Source organism: Vidua chalybeata, chromosome 3 (assembly GCF_026979565.1).
Source record: "Vidua chalybeata isolate OUT-0048 chromosome 3, bVidCha1 merged haplotype, whole genome shotgun sequence".
Lineage (NCBI taxonomy): Eukaryota > Metazoa > Chordata > Aves > Passeriformes > Viduidae > Vidua > Vidua chalybeata.
In genome coordinates, this window is record NC_071532.1 from 87198755 (window position 1) to 87220341 (window position 21587).

Sequence of the window (21587 nt, forward strand, 5' to 3'; positions counted from 1 at the left end):
GCTTATCCCATATTTTAATGGGACTTCAAATTTTAGATAGGTAATCACTTGAGCTCAATGGCCATTTGCTTGTTGTCATACTGATGTACAAAAATAACCTTCCAGCTAACAGTTTTCTGTGAAAGGATGATTGCTGAGATTCTTTAGCCGGAACCCCTCGCAAAATCTCTAGTAAGGTCAAGATGATTTACCCCCAGTATCCAACAAGGTTTTTAACTCAGATATTTCCTGATCTCTATCTCTTCCCAGAACCTGTCTGTTTTGCTTATGACTTGAGCTTTTCCTATGAAGGTAACTTCCATCGTATGCACTAGGTAGTATATGCTGTTTCACATTGCCAGAACAAAATTCTCCAACTCCTCATGTTCACTGTAGAAAGATTTAAAGGGCTGTCCTTTCAAAGGATTTCATACCACCTAACAAATAATGTGAAGAATGCTGTTAGTCACCTGTAAGTGTGACTTAAAAGTGCTCCCTAGACTGAAGTTCAAGCAGCAACACTCACTGAAGTTTCAAGAAGTAATGCTGCCTTTGAGAGAGCTGTCCCAGATTTTTTACGTTACTGGTAATAATGAGGACCTTCTTCCAAGTTTTTACTAGTGGGCAATGTGAATAGACAGACAGAGTGACTGAGAGAAGGGAAACAAGCTGTTCTTCTTCACTTTTTCAAGACATCTTATATACATGCACATATACATCCATTTCATTCTTTCTGAATCAATGTGACTTACAGATCTACTTACTGGTAGAAACTGGAAATGCCAGGAATGGCATGTTCAGGGAGGGGAGAAGACTAGGAAGCAAATAATACAATATATGCATATATCAGTTATATGATGGTTAAAAAGCAGTGCAATAGTGCAATATATTTTGAAACAGAATTATGAGGCTATTGTAGAAGGAAATTGTAAAAGCCAAAGGCATGAAATCCAGTCAAATTAAAATAGCTTTGGAGTTAATTAGGTATTCAGAATACAAAATATGTCTAAGCATAAAAGACTTCAGTAGGTCATCAGGATTTGTAACAGACTGAAGAAATGCATTGTGGACTAGAAAGCTGCTCTCAAGGAGGGAGTTTACATTGTAAACTGTTTCTGCTAGGAAGTGTACAAAAGGAAATGATCAGGCAGTTGCAAGCACTGTTGTCTCTCTCTAATCTAAAAGATCATTTTTTGGTTTTTGTTTTGTCCTCCAAAATAAAGTTGATTATTTTGTTTTTAAAAATTAGTATGTTTTCTAAGTCTCAAGAATGCCTTCATTCTTTTTACTTTTCTGAATAAAAATAATAAAGGATGTTCTGACCTGTGGCCCCCTGCAGCAGCTCCAGGCCTGGGAGCTCCTACCCAGCAGATGAAACCCAGCCCAGATCCCAGCCCTTCGGACCCACTCCTGCTCATGGTGCATGGGCAGACTCACTCAAGACTCACACACCCAAACCCAGACACTCCACAACTGAGGGTCCCCCAAACGCTAGCATGAGATTTCTACCTGTCTAATACCCATGCCAGCAGGGCCTCCAGAGGCAGTAGTACATCAAACAATACATGCAGTATTTTCAGTTTCGTGACCCAGTTAGTGAGTCTTTTTTACTTCAGTTAAACATAGGAAAATACAGTGAAAAAACAGATTAACATTTTAACTGTTTGCCTTAAAGGTGAATAAAAATTACAAACAGGAACTGTCTTACCTTTTATGAAAAGTAAATACAGTCAAATCCAAAGAGCAAATTCACCCAATGGCATTTGAAACTGTAGGTGTCAGTCCTTTTTTGTAGAAGAGCTATGTATCATCCATCACTTAAATGTAAATATTTTGCTGTCATTTTTGCAATGTATAATATACTATTTAATGGAAGTGAACTTAAACATATTTTTATTCATATTTTTAAGAGTGCAAGTAACAGTATGTTTGACGTTTTATAAATAATTTTTCTTCTCTTCAAGTATGAAATACATCATTAATTGGGAAAAGTGAATTTTTCTTAATCTTTAAATCTATTATAACAGCTGTACTTGTATAATTTTTGTTTTCTATAACTTCTTTGAAAAGCTAAATTACTGGTATTTTGTTTTTTTTATTGTCACCTTTGTTGTCTTGATGATACTGATATAGAGAGAAGTTCAATTAATGTAAGATCTCTGTAAGATTGATGCCGTTGCAGTGGTATTAAGTAAATTTTGTCTTTTAGTTATTTTCTTTTACTTTTAACTGTTATCAGCTAAATACAGAGATTTACAGTCTGTTTTTTTTTTCTCACAGTCACTCAAGAGTCCTGTATACAGACAGATGAGTCCCCAAGGTCACATAAGCCTTGTGTCTGATGATGGTGTTCCAGTAGTGTGATATAGTTCTGTGAGGTCCTACACTTTCAAAAGTGTGACTATCTCCATTTTTGTTTTCAAAGCTGGTGAAAGAAATTTTGGAGAGCAGTTTCTTCACTTGTATCTTGTGGAGGGAAGACCAACAGTTCGACTGGGCTGTGGAAACTCTCAGAACATTCTGACTGTATCCCTGAACCAATCTATCAGCAAGGGTATGCTCGTCCCTATCACAATAAGGTAAGAACTTACCACCGGGTTACACTAAAAGAGTTTTAGTCATCTATATTGAGCAATAAAATGTGATTTCACTTTTTTTTTTTTTTTTTTTTTTTTTTGACAATTAAAAGGCAAGCAAATTTGAAAACCTTTTTCGTGAGGTAGTCTCCTTGATTGAAAATACATTTTAGTTCACACAGATTAGTTCAGTCCTTTGGAGAACTTATGAATCATTCAAAGTCTTCAAAGTCCAGATACATTTACAGATACAGATTAAGTCAGTTTGAGAACTGAAACAGTTTAAGCATAATTTTTGAAGTTAAAAATGGGGGTCTCATATTTTATGCTTATTAATTAACACTCAGAATAAATTAGATTTTTCATTACATTTTAGTGCTAAAGACTAATCTATTGTTTAAGGTAAATTAAAAATGGGCATGCTAACATCTTGCATTACAGGGTGGACTTAGTGATTTTAAAAGCTTTATCCAAACAACTATGACTCTAAAAGTTGTCATATCTACATTTGCCACATCTACATTTACCACTGTATCTTGTACAAATGATAGTTCTCAAAATGGCTCATTTATCATTTTGAGATGGGTATTGGTATCATGCTTTGGTAATGAATTAACTTTTTTCCAGTCATGGAATTTCATATGTGCAAGCTAGGTAAGAAGTAAAACAGAAATAATATAGGGGTTTTTGTTATATTTATAACAAAAGGTTAAATAATGGTAAAGTATTTATTCAATCTTTATTTCAGAACAAAAGGTTAAATAATGGTAAAGTATTCAATCTTTATTTCTGAAATGTTTAGAAATAATTCTGACCCATATAAAATATCAAATTAATGTTATTAATATATTGTATTTTTTTACATAATTTAAGTATTATTAAGTATTAATTGCTGCATCTGAACTGTAAACATTTGTGATGTGAGGCAATGTAATGCACAAATTATTAAATTAAAGGAAGCCTTAGCTAGAACTGTTTTTGGTATTAGAGGATGGTATGTGATAGAGACTGCTGCAAAAGTTACCATGAAACATGCATGTTAGACTTCTCAAAATTGCCTTTTACTATCAAAAGAGGAAAATCAAAGCAAAATCTGAATATTTTTGTGTTTTTCTTCTGAGCTGTTTCTCTGTGATGTGAATGTTGATAAATTCTGAAATGAGAGAGGTTTGTTGATCTCATTATATAGAATAGATTTATATGAGGAGAAGAGAATGTTCAATGTATTTTGTTAGATTGTAGGCTTAACCCACAAGCTTTACCACTTCTTTTAGAAACAAACTTGTTAGAATATAAATCTCTTTTCAATATACAGGAAGCTAATAGGAGCTGCCATTTAAGAAACTGTTTTGTTTCTATCTTCTATTTCTTTTCAGCTACAGGTCTCTACATTACTTTTTTCTACATTTAAAACAGGGACTTTTTTTTCCTTTTATGCTTAGTATTAACATCTAGTATTAATGGAGCAAAGTCACATAGCATACATTCAAATCTTATTAGCTGGCAGTGTATTTATTTTTGGATTTTTGTACAGATTGTAAAAGCATATAAAACTTACAAAGAAAATTATATCACTTCCCCTTCTTTTTGATCTAGCAGATGAAGGGTTTTTTTTCTCTCAGAAAATACTTGATAGAGTTATACAGCTCAATACTAATAAAATATTCTATGTTTGTTTTTTAATCCCAGAGACTTCTCTTGTGTGAGACATTGGTCAGATAATTGACTGCACTATATCAGTTGTGATAGCATTTTCTTTGCTTCATACATTTAAGTCATTAAAATACTGTACAGATTTCAAAGCCTAATAATATCTTAGCAACAAATGCAGCTAAATGGCAATTAAAAAATTGATTCTAGGTATAGAGTTCAAGTTTACACCAAAAAAATTATTTCCTTCTTTTCCTACCTTAATATTAACACCTTTGTATTTATGGCCTCATTCCTCTTCTTGTTATTACACTAAAAAATACTGTTAGTTCAATTTACACATTTCTTTTGTTTCCTAGAATTTTATACTGCTATCTTTGAAACAGTGTCATACTAAATAACTTGCAAGGTGTGATTGTAGACTGTGACTAGCAGGGATTTACATGAATTTGAGTTTATGGGATTGGCCTTCAAAATGACTTGTGATTATTCTTGTAAGTCCTTCTAAAATGTAGAGAGAGCAGTATATCCTTCACCAAGCAGCAATAAAATTGTAATCCTTCAGCAGTCATCCTTAACCTCTGTCAAAGGAAAAAGCAAACTTGACAAGGCAGTTGTAGCCTCCCAAGCTCTTGTATCATAAGATATAAAATATGAATCCATGACAAACTGTTGATTTGTGTTCTCAGAGGTTGTTGGAGATAGATATTCTATCTGGATGCTTTACCTGCAAAACTGTGGGATTTTTTTTTCCCTATAATGCAGGAAAAGTGTCAAAGAGTAGAATAAATGACCATTTTTTATTACTGTTCCAAAGCTCTCCAACAGGGGAACAATACATTTGCTACATTTGACTTTGAATTAGTTTGGAAGATCATATTTGACAGTTATTCCGGTTTTGGATGCAACTACGACTGCAGTGGTTAAACACCACAATTAACACATCCAATAATATCTATGGAAACAAACAGACTTTCTCCTTTTTGAACTTAATCTTTTTAATCCACATGTGCAAGAAATGAATACATTCCCATAGTTTAGAGCTATTGCTTTCTTTTAACTGTATGATTAGTTTCCTTAGATATGGCCATTTTCTCAAACCTGATGAAGATTAAATGACTTTTAAATGTTCAGTCGTTGTCTTTATGATGCTTGTGAAATAGCAGCTTTATAGAAGAAAGTCAATAAAGCTCTGATTGCTTACTTTTTTTGCCTTGCCTAGAGAAAATAGAAACCTGCTTCAATGCAGTTTTATTTGTGTTTCTATTTCTGTTTATTTTAGGATGATTTGATTACTGGTTTGAAAATGTGCATTCATTTGTGTGTAATTTTTTGTGATTTCATAATTGAGGATGTATTGGTTTTTTCAGTTAAAGCTTTGAGCACATACTTGAAATGTAGTTTGGATTGGTTTTATGGATTTGTTCTTTAAAGTTATTCAAAGAACATTAATCCAAACACATTTCATTCCATGAGTAGGTTCTGAAATGCATTTGCCTGATGTAAAATTTGCTCTACTTTGTGGTTAAAGTGGTATTACTGTCATGGGAGCAAATGATGTTTCTTCAGTGGTTGAAGGAAGGTAAATTTAACAAAAAGATTGAAATACTCAGGTTATCAGGATTTTGATTCATCTAGATAGTAAAGTGGATTTTCGCATTTAGAATATGAGTACTGATATTTTTTAGACATCTTAGATTTTTGTCTCTAGATGATATTTTGTTCTATTCTGCACAGTGATGTGATACAGCAGGTCCTTTTCCGTTTAGGAGATTCCAAGCCAGTATTAATTAAAAGCTTCCCTGTATGTGACATCATTCTTCAATCTTATTTACCTGCAGAACTTTCAGAATTTTTCTCTGGAATTTAATGAACATAGTGCCCATCACCACAAAGCTATATCATGGTATTATGTACATTTACGTTTCATGTATCTTCCAAGTGAACAGATTGAAAGCAGTTGTTTCCAGTTTTCTGTCACACTTTAATCAGTAGTATGGATGTGAGCATTTACTCATGGCTGAGAAAGGCACCTTTAGCTGTCCTTAAAAGAGTTTATTTGTTAAATACATTATCCAGTTAATTTGGCCAACTCTCACCTAGACCATGCAGTGGTACAGAAGCTGCTGAAGTTTATTATTTGGTCTTCCAGCTTCAAAAGCAGATGGCACATTCTGAACTGTGAAAGTCCTCAGCATGTTTTTGTACCTCCACATGGAAACTTTGGCAAGGTGTAATGTACTAAGTACTAGTTAAATGCTTATATTGTCAGTGTCCATGATTTTACCTACACTTCTACATCCTCTCCTTACACAGAAGAAGAAAATCGTTGCATGAACTATTCTACAAAGCTTTTTCATGCATGTGCATTCAGAAAATGTGTTTCTAAAAAAATATGTAAATCACAATCCATACAATATGTTGTCTCATTTTCAGTCATGGTGTTTACCTATTTCATTTCATTATTTCAGAGATATATAGGTTTTCATATTAGTGCATATTTTTTATTATTATTTACAGGTGTTTGGTATCCTGCATAGTGTGAAATTATGTAATTAAATGTAATTAATGTAATTAAAATTACATTAAATCAGTAAAGGTTTTTGTATCTCAGCAAGTACATGGTGTAGCCTAGGTTTCATATGTGCCATACTGATTTCCAACATAATCAATTATGTGATGAATGAGAAATGGAAAGGTGATTCGGTAAATGACAACTACATGCAATATCACTGTCATCTTACCACACCTCATATTTTCAAAATTGTTTGAAGATAAACACTGAAAGCAGTCTGGGATAGATTTAAGAATTTATATTTTATTATATGAATTTATTAAATTGTTAAGGAAAAAACATTTAGATGTGGTTTTAAAAAGGAATATTTTACATACTCTTTGATATAATTTCAAATTTTAAGTCAGCATGTAGATGAATTGTACCCATGTTGTGTTGCATAGAACTGGAAATGTTGTAGGATATTAATTGTACTTCATCAATTTTGAAGAAAATTTGTGATTACTTCTAGAAGGACATATATACAACTACATGAACTTATGTTTACTGCATTTTCTATAGGAATTGAAAATTTCATAAAATCATCATATTTGCTACTATAAGGTAGGAATGCTTTTGCTCTGTACACCTATGTATTGTTTGTTCTCTGAAAGCCTTAAGCCCATTAATCAAGCTGTTACAGTTTTACACAAGTAATCACTACATCTATTCAGTCTTAAAAATAGTCCCATAAGAGATGCATTAAATCAAGCTAATGAATACAAATTCTTGTATATGGAATTAAAATTTAGAATAAAAATTTGGAACATTGGAATGAGCTGGTTAAATCAATCCATGTGACATGTTATCTGGAATAACTCAAATAAGAAAGTGGATTCTCATAAAGTATATAGAAATGGTTACCTTTTGTGTTTGTTTCAATTTCAGCTTTTATGTATGATCAGAACATTCAGTGTGTTTAGAAACATAAGCCATTTTCTGGAACTTTTTTTTTCCCTTCATTCATCAGCAGTATGCAATATTTCATCAGTGATCTGTCAAAGCCAACAAACCAACTGCTATGGCTGTTCAAGCTCATTAGCTACTGACTTGAAGAACAGATGTTTGAATTCCTGTACCCTTCATGCTCCTAGTTTACCCTGATTTTCTTACATTAACTGACCTTACAGAAATGACCCAAGAAAGCAGAAGGACAGAGTCAAGTGATTCTTTAGGCTGGAAAGGACCTCTGGAGGTCCTTCCAACATTCCTACTCAAGCTGGCTGTCCTGATTTCAGCAGGGGTAGAGTTTTCTTCTCAGTACCTGGTATAGTGCTTTGTATTCAGTTAGGTTGATAACACATTAATGCTATGGTTGTTGTTAAATCATGTTTATAATTAGTCGAGGGCTTGTTTTTGTGTCTCATACGCTGTCTGTAAGGAGGTACACAAAAAAATCATTAACTGGTTTTGGATGTTTTATTGCAAAGTGGTTCACCACAGACCAGTTCTCGGTATATGATGTCATAATATTTTCATCTTCCAATGTGTGTCATTATACATTTATCTCAGATGAAAAGGCTATGTCACAAAATAAGTGATATCTGCTGTGTTTTCTTATAGACAAATTACAGAGTTGCATTAAATGTCATTTGAGTTCCTAGAAGGATGTATATTCCAAAACCTAAAACTACTAACCAAAATCAATGCTTTAAAGAAGGTTTGAGGTTCTCTTGCTAGGTGTGGGTTTTTTTCAGTCTTTTTCAAAGCTGTTCATATCTATATAAATGTTAGAGTGTGAACTTTATTAGCAGTTCAGTAATACAGAGTAGCATCCGGCATCCAGAGCTCCATATTGAACTGGGTTCTGAATCACAGCTGGAGTGCTATGGCCTACCTGGAACCATAGAAGAAACAAGGAAAAGCAATGTATGTTTACCATATTTCAAAGATAAAGCTTTGAAAAAATTTGAGTCCGTTGATTACTTACATTATTTAAGAAAAACTCTGATGCGTCATATTTGCTCCATCTAACCTCACCTACTTTCAAATAAGGTATTAGTCTAAAGGAGTTTGTCTGTATAAGTACATGGATTTATGGCAAAGTTTAAAAATTAATGTAGTACTCAGATATTTTTTGCTCACTAGCAATTTTTGACACTCAGCTGAAAACTGACAGTTTGTCTTTAGCTTACCTCCCTGAGTGGTCAGTGTTAAATGGTAAATATGCTGAAAAAGTAGAAAAATTGTTTGCAAAATACTCTTTATTTGTTTCTCACAATCTTTTATCCCACTGATAGCCCCTTTTTTCTGTTGCAATTATTTCAGCTTCAAACCTACTTAAAATTCAAGGTTTTATTGTTGTAAGTTGTAATGATAAAAGAAATATATTTTGTAAATGTCTCTGGTATCACAGAAAATAATACAGGAAAGTATTATTTGGAAAGTCTTGTTAGCAGGGCACACCTTCCAATCTACTGTCAAACACGAAATTTGAAAAATTAAATTATTTTGGTAATCTTATGTATTTAATTTTTAGGCCAAATCAGGCATTCTGTTAAATCAAATTCTGTCTGGGGGGAACTGGTGACTCAAAAAGATGCTCCAATCATGAATTTGAAATTTACTCAGTAAATTCCTGTTTACACTTCCATGTCCTGAAAAAAATAAGAGAGCATCATTTAATCTCTATTCCTGAAGGTATCCACCACTTTTTAATTGATAGAAAAAGAGATGCTACAAATGACTGCATTTCCTATAGGAAAAAGGATAGCTGTTATTTTTAGCCATAGTATGTTTTAAGAATGTAACATATTCCATTTGAATTACCAATGTTGCTGAAGGGTATTTGTATTTATTAGTGAGTTCAACTTAGCATAATAAAGCAAAATCAAGCAACACAGAAAAAATGTACTAACCTTCACAGTAATTTGGATTGTGTTTACCATTGTAGGATGAATTAACTCATCCTAAAAGATGCTGATAGGCATAACTGGCTCACAGCTATGCAGAATATCAATCATTCACCACAAAGACTTGAATATTTAACTTTCCATTAATTTACAAGAAATACAAAAAACGTTTTATGATGGAGAGCAAAAAAAAATTAATAGTTCTGAAGAAAATTCTGTCTTGTCAGTGGTTATTTTAACATGAGTCCAACTTTATATTTTATATACTGATTGTCCCAGTGAGAGTACCTGTATAGCCTAGTGGTAGAATGGAGAGTTTTCAATCTTTCCATGTTTAAGTGCATTCCTGCCCAACTATTATGTTGTTCTCCCACCATTCTCCCTTTCTAATGTAGAGGACCAGACTTGAAAATAATAATGAAAGTTGATATTATCGTGTTGGAGCAATGCTTTTATTATGTCCATTTTTTCCTGGGATAAGTCAAACACTTCAGTAATACCCTTCATACTCATACTCTGAATTTCATTGATTCCAGTTATTGATTTTAAAAAAGTCCACTTGAACCAAGTGGTTCAAGACAGTATATTTACTTTGTATTTTTTCCTACAGAAGTGGTAAAATGAAAAGGACTAATGAGGAATGAAAACTTTGTCGTATCAATTTTAACATTTTTAAACAGAAGCAGATATTTAATGACCATGGTAATCTCCAGTGTATGTTTAGTATTTCATTGTTAAGCATATTACAGATATGTTGGAAATTAGATATGTGAATAGATTGTTAGGTTTTCATGCTATAACCTTGAAAAGCATGACTAAAGTGTTGTATAATTCAGAAAATTCTAAAACCTTCCTGTTTATCAGACGCTCTTATCAAACATGACAAAATAATAGCTAGTGTAATTTTCAGAATAACCAGAAAATTTCATTTTCCAAATGAAGTTGTAAGATTAATAATCACATTAAGGAAACAGTTTCAATGTGCTGTTGACAACTGCAGTAATTATTTATTACTTTCTTAGTGAGTGATGCTGTTAACAGAAGTTATTTCTCAATGAGATTTTACTGAATCTCTATGCCATAATTTATCAGTTCTTCTAAAGACAGTGAGCTGTGAATTCACCAGAATTAAAGTATACATTATAAAACATAATGAAAATACATTTCTTTATCTTCTACTTTTAGATTTGGCTATGTGTTATAATTTTAAAATTCCAGTATTCAAAGAATCTCTGGGTTTCTGCGAGAAAAATAGGAAGAATAAAATTCTAATAGTCTGTATAACCCAATTTCCATTTTCTGGATACATCTGCTTTGAAAATTATGTTATTTGCCTTTCAGCAGTGTTCAAGATAAAGCATTTGTAAGAGATGTTTTTATTATATCATGGAAATTCTAAACCTAAATTTCCAAAATTTGCTAAGTTCTTCAGAATTCTCACTTTCTGTATTAAAGGAGATACTGCTTTAATGGTGCAGACTTGTACACAGTCTTGTTTTTTCTGTGTGCTGAATAAGCACTGTATTCCAGGTACTGCTGATGTGATTGCTCACTCACTGTGGTTTCTCTACATAGACAGTGAACTCATATGATTCACTTTTCCATCTTCTTGTGTCTGAGTCAGGCTGGGTGAAAAAGCAAAGGTTTCAAAATATTTGGCTACTCCCACTGTTCCAGGGAGGAAGTGGGATGTGTGGCCCTTCTGATCTGCTTGGGAGGAATAACAGTAATTTCACATAGATTGCCAGTACAAAGGGATTTCAGTACTGCTGAAGGGACACTGAGCAATATACATGAAACCGTGCAGATATCATTGACATGAAGGAAAAAAAAGAGACACTGGATTACAGAAGGGATAATAAAATAATAAAATTAAAAATAATATTATATATTATTAAATATTTTTATAATTTAAATATTTTTTTTATTTCTAATGTATATAAATTCTCTAAAATTCATCATCTGTATCTGGTCACCCAGTAATTTACACAGAGGACTTTTCAGACAGCAGTTTACTTTCTGTTGGTTCGGCACAGTACATGGAATTATAGCATTAGACTATAGAGCCAAATATCTTATGAAGGTGCTGTGTTGCCTTCTTCCTGTGAGATGGTAGTTTACACTGTTGTATTTGAGAGTTCTGAAGACCTAAACAACAAAAGAAAACTGTGAAGAGCAAGCAGTTTTTTAATTCTCTTCCTCAAACCTGTTGTTCTGTATGTGGAAGATCAATACAGAAATAAAATTGCTTCCATGTGCTTGTAACAATTGGCAATTCTCTTCAGGTTTGCCTTAGCTGAGAGCAACAGGAAGTGCTATTTGCTCTGTAGGTATTGAATATCAGTAGAAAATAAAAACCAGTAGTCAGCCAGTCTTTGTACAAATGTCCAAAAACACAGTGGTAGAGGGAAGGGAAGGGCAAGAAAATGTATCTATCCCTCAGCAAGCCAGTTTGGCTCTCTTTGATTCATCTCATGAGCATCAATAACCATAGAGGAGTCAGAAGGCAGAGCTCCACAAACAACAAAACAGGCAGCAAAGTCCTGCAGTCCAGACTGCTGTGGGATTACACTGAATTTTCTCCTGTTTGCTGAGAGTAGAGCAGTTCTTCTTGGTCTAGGTGACCAGCTCCTAGCTTAGCAGCAATTTTTCAATGTGCTTTCAAAAAGTTTGGTTAATCTTAGCTTGTTGCTTAGTTCACACAACTCTAAAGTGGGAGAACTATTTACCTATCTCCAAAACATATTCAAAAGACTAATTTTTCTGAGGCAAAGAATTTTAAAAATGTGACATTGAGCCTCTGGTGCATGATCTGTATTTTGTGCTATACTGAGTCCATCTCTGTGACCAGAAATTTTCACAGGACCTCAGGTGTACTGGAGGTCTTTGTTTCATATAGTTCATTGGATAACCTTTTTCATGGGGGCTGAGAGAAAGAGAGATGGTTATTATTTAATAGCTATAATCTTATTTTTTTCTAAATTCTTGCTTTCTAAATAAATTTCAGGTAGATGTTTAATACATAGTTTTCACATATGCAGAGAAGAAAGAACAAAACAGGACATCAGACAGCTGTTTAAAGACTAGCCAGTTTAGGTCTAGTTCTGCATACCAGTAGTAAGAAAATTTGGTGCTGCAAATTGAGTCACTTCATTAAAGAGAATATTCAGTAAAATTCATACATACATTTATTAAATAGTCCTCCTTGATAGTAGTGAAAGAGAGAGAGGAAAAAAGAGAGATATGTCAACTCATCTTCCTGAGAGAGAGAGAGAAACATCCACCACATCTTTCTGAAGATCTGCAAGGAACTCATTTGTGGAACCCATCATAGGAAGGTATTTCTCTTCCTTAACTGAAGTACATGGATTCTGTGAAGAATTTATATTTTGGTATTATTAATTCAGGTGGGAGCAGTTGTTTTATTTATCTCTCTACCACTTTGATTGTCACTATCATTAGCTTGTTCTTTGAAGTACACATTAACCAGGTTTTTCTTAGACTGTAAAATGCCTGGGAAACTTTTTCTCTGCTTACTCACCATTGTGTACCACTTACCCTCTGTCCCATGCTCTTTAGCTTTGTTGATCTTTTCTATGGAGTTACTGATGCTGCTATTACATCTGTGATCAGCTTCATCCAAAGATGCTTTGTCATTTTGTGACCATTACTTGATTACTTAATATTTTAGCAAAGTGCTACAAAGGTTATAGAAAGGAGATGTACAGAGTGTAGGTGCCCAGGCACTGGCCGTGGGGGCTGCAGCAGGTGGGTATTTCCTGAAAGAGCTGGCACCCACAGAGATCCCACGCTGGACGAGGGGGAAGGTGTGACAGGCAAGGAGCAGCAGAGAGGAGCTCTTATAGACTGAGCCATATTCCTGATCCTCCTTCTGCACTGTTTGTGTAGGGGAGATACAGAAGTTGGGAATGGAGCAAAGTTGAGGCTGGAAAAAAGGGGGTTGTGGAGCAGGCAGTTAATTTTTCTCTTTGTTTCTTACCATCCAAATCTATTTAATTGCCAATAAATTAAATATTTTTTCCCCATGTGAATCCTGTGATGATAATTGGTAAGTGATCTCCCTGTCTTTATCTTGGCCCAGGAGTTTCGTCATTGTGCTTCCCCACACTCACTGTCATGTTGAGAGGGAGGGGAGGCAGAGCAGCTGTGTGAGCAGCTGGCAGCTGATTGAGGTCAACTCACCACAGAAGGAACAGGGAAGTGATACTGAGCATAATTTTCCTGCATTCCTTCCATGGGTAGTTGTTCAGGCAAAATTTTGTAACAGATATGTGACCTCTTCTGTTTATTTGAATTATAAGTAGTGCTGTCTTGTGTTAGATAAGGCTGTATTCTGTTGTTCAACACAACATAAATATGAGTATATTGGAGAATTCTTGTAGTTACATGGTAAGTGTTAGCATATAGTGAACATAGAAAAGTAACTATTGTCTCACACTCCTGGTGCTATGGCCTTTCCAGAGGTGTGAAAAATATCTGCTGCATTAGAGAGTATTTCCAGATAAAGTAACTGTATTAACAGTTTGTAAACAAGTTTTCTGTGCTTTGATATAAAATAGTAAAACATTATGTAATGCCAAACCTGCTTTTGAGCTCACACTTGAAATTAATGGTATTAAACAGATATGTAACTGTTGGAGGTTTGGAGTACATTAAAAAAAATATTATTCTGATTGTGGATAATTTTTATTCTTTTTTGTGAATAAAAAATTATTATTTTGCCTTTTCTGGAGGCTTTGCTCAAGTGCAGTATCACATGTTTGCTGTACATTTCCCTGTTTGGGGAAATGATGTTTATATGGCACCAAGTCACATCTCTGCCTTGGGATACATGTCTCTGTGGTTTTTCTTCTGCAGCTTCATGCAATTTGCAGTTCTGCTCCGCTGTTTGTAGCAACGGTGGCTATGACTTCCTACTGCACTGAGGGGTTTTAGTGAGAACACCAGGAGCTAGGGATCTATACATTGTCACAGAAATTGTTTTATCCCCCCTACGGTTCATATTGTCTTGTCAGAGGTGCCAGCACCTAGCAGACCAATAGTGATGAAAGATGTGAATGTGAGAGCTACAGTGTAGCATGCTGTGTTGCTACCAAATTACTCAGCAGCAGTTCAAAACACCTTCAGAAAATACATTTTCTCTTGATTTGAATACATTTTATGTAAATCTGACATGTGGTTTGGCCCCTGGGTTTTGTTCCCAACACTGTCAGAAACAATCTTGTACAACCTCTTTTGTTCATCCATCTGGAAAATAACAGGATTATGCTTGCCTGCCTTCTGGGGCAGGTATAAGTTTTGCTCAACAGCAAATGTTGTGAAAAGCACAAAACTAAACACCAGTCTGTGCCTGACAAAAGCCAAGGTATATTCTGACCAATTTTTTCCTTGGCTGAAGAGTACTCGTCCTCAACCAGCCAAAGAGGAAGGAATTGATTATTAAGACTGAGTTTTTCCATCACTTTTAACAGAAGAGAAGAACACATTGCTTTGTTTTAGTGGATTTATTTCAATCAAATACTTAAACCTGTAATCTTTAAAGTTTTCTTAATGTATTTCATGGAGGTAGTGAATCTGGCACTTTTATCTTATTACTTTTTAAATGACATTTCTTCAATTCTTATGTGGAGAAGCAGGCACACAAGCAGTTTTACTGTAATTTTAAGGGGGGGATATGTGAGGAAAAAAAGGCTCAAGTTACCATGTGAGTGGAGTTTGCTGATTGCTTGATGCAGACAATAATCTCAGCAGCAACCTATGCCAAATGTATATCCGTGTTTTTCAATTTTAGAACTCAGTGTGGTGATGCACTGATGTTGATGTGGTATTGTTGGTCTTGCTAAGCACTCAGTCTCCACTGCAGGGGCTATGAATGCTTTCTAAAGCCCATATAATTATAACTGTTTCCTTTTAAACACTTTAACCTTCAAATTTGAGCCAGAAAGTTTTCGGGTTTATTTTTTAGGGTTTTGTTCCGTTCTTTCTCTTCTGTTTTTCCAGAACAAAAACCTCATTTTTAATAATTGTGAAATTCTCTATATTATAATAAAGAAACACTGTCAGTATGGCCATTTCCTTTGTCTCAAATAAAAATTGCAAAGAGTCTCAGAATGTTAAAAAGTAATCCTATAGTACTAAGGTATTCACACCTTCCAATACAAGAACATTCATTAATATTGAATAGTAAATGGCCCTCTATTATTGCATATATTACATTTCACATAAGGTGTTTTCAGACAATATACATCTGTGATGTTTTATTTTCTTGTGAGTTTTATGCTGGTCAGCATCTTACAGCTTTTGGAATTAATATCTCTTATTAAAGCCCTCTTTGCTCAGGAAGATAACGTCATTCTTACTAAGCAGGCAATTAAACAGAAGACTGATTAACTTGGTTTGATTAGTTGTGAACTGCCATAGAAATTCTGCTTATCTGATGAAAAAAAAATATCTCTTGAGGGATTTGGTAATTTTTTTTTAGTCAGGTCACATCACTAATTCACTTCCTGAACAGTTTCTTCAATTGGGCACCATCTTCTTTGGTAGCAGCACAGTTTCATATTGATTAAAAGTGCCCCTTATTAACAGTAGATTAAATATGAAATATTTTACCACTCAAGCAACTAAGGCAGTTGGATCCAAAAAGAGGCCTAGGTCTTGGAAATTCCTTTCATTCTTACTCTGAGGAGTTAATGCATAGAAGAGAAACATTATTAAATGTATCCAACACTGTCAGAATTAGTTCATATCATTGCTTTGTGATTTAAAGTAATTAAGCAATTTGTCCATACTATTTTTATTATAGCTGATCATGTTTTCTGATAGGTTGGCAGCAAGGTTGTGGGATTTTTTGGTAGCTTTTATCTCCTGGGTCATGTAGTATTATCATAGTGAAAGCTGAACATGTATTTTTGCTCTCACTTAGAAATCTTGCTATGATATTTTGTGTTTTTTCCTTTTGTACATTTTCTTTTTAAACTACCCAAAATCTGCAGCCATTTTTCTCAGTTACAAGCAGGAAGACAGTTAAGTACACCAATGGTTGAGTACTGAGTACAGACAACCAAAGGGCCAAAACATTTAAAGCTACATTGAGTGAGAAATGAAGCAGCACTGAATTGTTCAGTTTAAATTCAAGAACCTAGTATATCTCTCACCTCACCTTACACAAGTTCTTGAACTAAACATGAACTAACATTTTGTGATCTGCAACTTTCACAGTATAGTACTGCTGTATCTTCAGATGATGAAATAAATTATATTGCCTTATTAAACTTTGCTTAATAAGATTTTTCCTCTTTCCTTTCAGTTTTCCTTCTAGAAATAATAATGCTCTCTTTTTATATTAGTGTAGAGTTTGTATCTGATCCAAGCCATAAGGTCTGTTTCTTCCCTATCTCCCCAACTGTTGCATCAATATTTAGCAGTGACAATAGAGGAGAAACACAGAACTTCTTTTGCTCCTTCAACCCTTCTTGAATAAGAAAGGATGATAAAAGGAAGACAGGAAAAATAAAAAAAAATAAGTACTTGTGAAGTAGATTCTCTATAACTGATTCCCCACACAATTTATTCTGTTTGTGTGATTATGTGCAGCACATATTATAGTTGAATCATCATCAAGTATCCTGCCTTTTATATGTTAGGCACAGGCTTATGGGTTTTATTTTTCTTCCTGACCAAACAATAGCCTATTTTGGTTGGGGTTTTTGTTTGTTTGCTTTTGCTTGGTTTTGGTTTTTGGTTTTGGTTTTGGTTTTGGTTTCTAATTTGAAAAAAAACAGTGCAATAGTTGTTTAATGAAAACAGTGGTAGAATTAGCTGACCTAATCCTGCTCACCCTATCTTCCTGCCAGCTGTCTTCCTCTGGCACACAAATGAGAGGCAGATGCATAGCAGGCGAAGTTTTCCAGGTTCATCATTAAGCAAAGCACTTAATATTGACTGAAAACAGGCAAATATTCGACTGTTGCAATTTAATAAGTGCAATGGGTATGTTCTTTAAAATCAATTTCTGTTTAGCTTAATTCATCCTAATTTCTAGCAATTCCACATAAGATCAATAAAAGCATGACAATCACAGAACTTGCACTCATTATCTTACATATTTGGCATTCTTCAGACAACATCTTGGGCAAGTCTGTTCATCTCCTTCAGCTCTTTCCCTGTGATACAAAATTTACAGGGATCTTTTTATTATAAAATTCATTATTGATCACAGGGTTCTGAGGCACATAGATGAAGACTAAAATAATTTCTAAAAATAACTTATGTTGGATAGGTAAAGCTGTTTCCTAAAATGCACTGCCACTGAGATAGAACATTCCTTTCAAGGCTCTCCTAACACCCTCATATCAAGATCAGCTAAGTGGGTAGAAAATTTTTTGGTGAGCATTGCATTGTCTATCTGGCAATCAGTTACCCCTGGCATCCCTTAGTGCTCAGTGTGAGCCAGGGAAATAATGAAATTTTTCACTGGGTCCTTCAGAGGAAAAGGATCTTCCAGCACATCCTCCTAGGGTTTGCCTCAGTGGCATGTCTGAAGTATACACCCATGAATGCTCTTCTGACCACATTAGAAATGTTTTTGCTATGCACAATTATCTTAATTTTTTCCATTTTTCCATTTCTATTTAAATTTGACAACTTTCTTCTCCAAACCTTGCAAGTATCTGGTATATAGGCTGAGATATGTTGATATATTTAGTCTGATCTTTTTTTAAAAAGCTTGGCTTGTTCTTGGTATTTTGGTATTTGAAGCTTTAAAGAGTGGTTTGAAATGAAAGACAACTTTTCATTTCATTCTAATGCAAGACTTCTTGTTTTACAACTTATTTGATGGATCTCAACTACTGGTCAGTATTGAATGCTCTGAACCAAAAGACATCTATGATATGATGCTGTTGCCATCCATTTTTCTAGAGTCCAATACTCTTTTACCGATTGCAATAAAAAACAAACAAACCCCATAAAATAACCTTTGGTAAGGGAATGCTGCAAAGGGACCAGCTGTAATCATAAATACAAACATGCAGAAGACAGCCAAGAGGCCAGAACCTGGAACATGGGAAGTTCCACCTGACATGGGGAAGAGCTTCATTGCTGCGAGGATTGGATTGCTGAGCATTGGAACAGAGTGCCCAGGGAGACTGTGGGCATTGTCTCTTTCTATGGAGCTACTCAAAAGCTATCCAGATGCAAACACAAGAAACGTGCTCAAGGGGACCGTGCTCCAGCAGGGAGGCTGGAACAGATGACCTCCAGTGGCCCCTTCTAACCCGGCCCATTCAGTAATTCCGTGTGAAGTGTAAAAATCAGTGAATAACTTCGGCTTTATAGCGGCGCATAATAGAAGAATGTCTGCTTTTAACACCCTATTAGGACACTTAGGTGTTAGAGTACCTAAAAATTGTCTGTCCAGGCTTATTCAGGATACTTCAGCAATTTGTTTATTTTTGCTGTTGACTGCAGAGGCTGCCAAACACTCAGGTGGTGAGTGCAACATTAAGTATAAGCTGGTAAGGAGCAGGACATTGTATGAGAGAGACCTGGATCACACACTATGGAGTTCCCTGCCTTTCAGGATAATGAACACTAACTCTCTCAGTCTGCAGGGATTCCCACTCTGCAAATACTGATTTTAAATGCTTTTCATTAGGGCTAACACTATAAAGAGAATATAACTGGTAACTAGTAAACCCCTGTTGTGCATGATTTAATTTGTTGCTAATTAGCGGCAGCTTAATCTAAAGTTAACTTTTGTCAGTAACAAATGTTAATTCTGATAAATTGATACATTTTTCAGTGCTTGAATCTTGACCTAAAGTATCTACATGGTTAGTACAACCAGGCATCTCTGTGAAATGAAATATTAATTACAGGGTAATTTTTTAGTGAAATAATTTCTAATATTTCCAAATTCAATATGTGTGTAGTTGCATTTATAATAGATAAGTGGAAAATTGGATGTCAAAATCAAGAAATAAAGAACCTCATCTATAAGCAAAACCAGATTTTACATGCACAGCAACAGGCATTGTGGTGCTTGTTTACACTTCCACAATTTCCTTAATCACTTGCATTCATTAAATTTAATCTTGTTGAAAGACCTATGTAAGATTTTGACTATCCATGAAGAAATGTGGCCCATTTCACATCATAGAAGATTGCTTTTTTTTCCATGAACACCTCATACTTTTTGTTTCTACAATCTGATGAAAGTAATCTATCTTGTTTAAAAAAAACCAAAAAAGTTCCTAAAGGATGGTCTGTGAATACGCATTTACATCTACAAACTCCATGTATTATGTTTACCTTGCTTTTCTTTTTTGCAGTTTATATTCACAAATCTTGTGCAGTATTTCTTTTTTAAATAATACATTTCAGTTCAAATATATCACTGAACAAAGAAAGTAGGAGAGACATTTCTAATACACTAGGAAATATACATTGGCTATTTAGGTAGGTTCTGCTGAAGCACATCCAAATGACATTATAACCTATATTATGCCTTTTGATATTCAAATAGGCAATAAGCATCCTGTGCATTCATGTATGTTTAAGGTTGCAGTTAAAATGTGTATAAACATACCACCATAAAGCAGTCTCTTTTTTCATTAAAAATAGCTGGTTATAGCTCAGCAAAATGTTCTTAGCTGTTCATGTTGGATGCTTTGATTTAGACAGGTTCAAGTACAAAATACACATGAAATTATGATGAGAATCTTAATTTCTTTGACAGAGCAGTTCTAAAGCTCATACTTTGGTCCTGATGGGGGAAAACACAGCACATGTGTTATCAAAAGCAGACTGCAACAAATGAGTTTGGTCCAGATAAAGATGAGTACAGAAATTTAATCAGTTTAGATGACAACAGTAAGCTTCAAGTTCTGTGCAATTCTCTATTTATGAATGTATTCTGAAATAAGAAGTCTGCCCTGTTCTGTTCCTTTGTGCGTTCAAAGCAATAAGTATCTGTCCAAATCCAATTTTTTTTTTTTTAATGCAATGAACTTGTTACATTGTGGCCATTAGGCTTCACAAATCAATAAATCTTAAGTCTGGTAAGTGGGATATTTCCGCCTTGTATTATTGACTTCAGGTGAGTTGTTCATTCTTTGAGAAAGTAGATTTGTAACATGACCAGCAGTTTTGGCGATGATGTTTCTCATTTCGCCAAAAATCAGTTATTCTTACGTGTACTGAAGAGGGCCTGAAGGGATTATGATGACAAGGCCTTACCTTCTTTCCTACTGATGGTGTCAAAAGGAGAGACACAAGGTTGGTGAGGAGGTGCAGGGATAACTCTTAACTGGTGTAACAACTTAATAAGAAATATCAGTTATTAATTTCCAGTTTTATCTGGGTTTCAAATGGGGCATTACCCTTCTCTGTAGTTCTCCATGGCCCTTTGCTTGTGACAGCATAAGTAATGCTTACCATAAATAATATGTTAGTGATATTTTTTGTCATAAATAGAAAACTTTTATTTGGCAAGATTATGCTTGTACCTTCAATTCTTAAGCAATACAGTAGGAGAACTAAATATTCTTAGATATTCTTAAATATGTTTTAAGATGCTACCTTTAGCTATGTATGCCCTGACTCACATTCTCTTGCCATATTTACAGTTGGTCTTAATGTAGTTCAGTTGAATTAGGCATTCATAGACAATTATAGATGAGTTGAGCAGTGGATATAGTTGTTTCAGCAGTTGTTGCTGAATTATAAGAGAGATTAAGTGTCTGCCTATTTCTTTTTTCCTACTGGGGTGCTTCTGAGAATGTCACCAGAAGGTGACAAGAACAGGCTGTTTGAATGTCACTATGAGAAGCTAGCACATAAAGTTGCCTATGTCATAATTAGAGAAATATGACGGTAGCTCCAAAGGCTTAAGGGTACAAAGGATTAAAAAACATGAGCCTTAAAGAGTCTGAAAGCAAAATACTTTTTTTT

The 21587-nt window shown here is 34.5% G+C and overlaps 1 protein-coding gene across 1 annotated transcript in view; it reads left to right on the forward strand.

Moving 5' to 3' along the window:
* The window catches only part of EYS (eyes shut homolog), a 723820-nt gene that overhangs the window by 575041 nt on the left and 127192 nt on the right, over positions 1–21587 (forward strand). The window contains exon 39 of the mRNA XM_053938438.1: positions 2405–2558. Coding sequence (XP_053794413.1) covers positions 2405–2558 — 154 coding nt within the window. The remainder of the gene's footprint in view (positions 1–2404; positions 2559–21587) is intronic.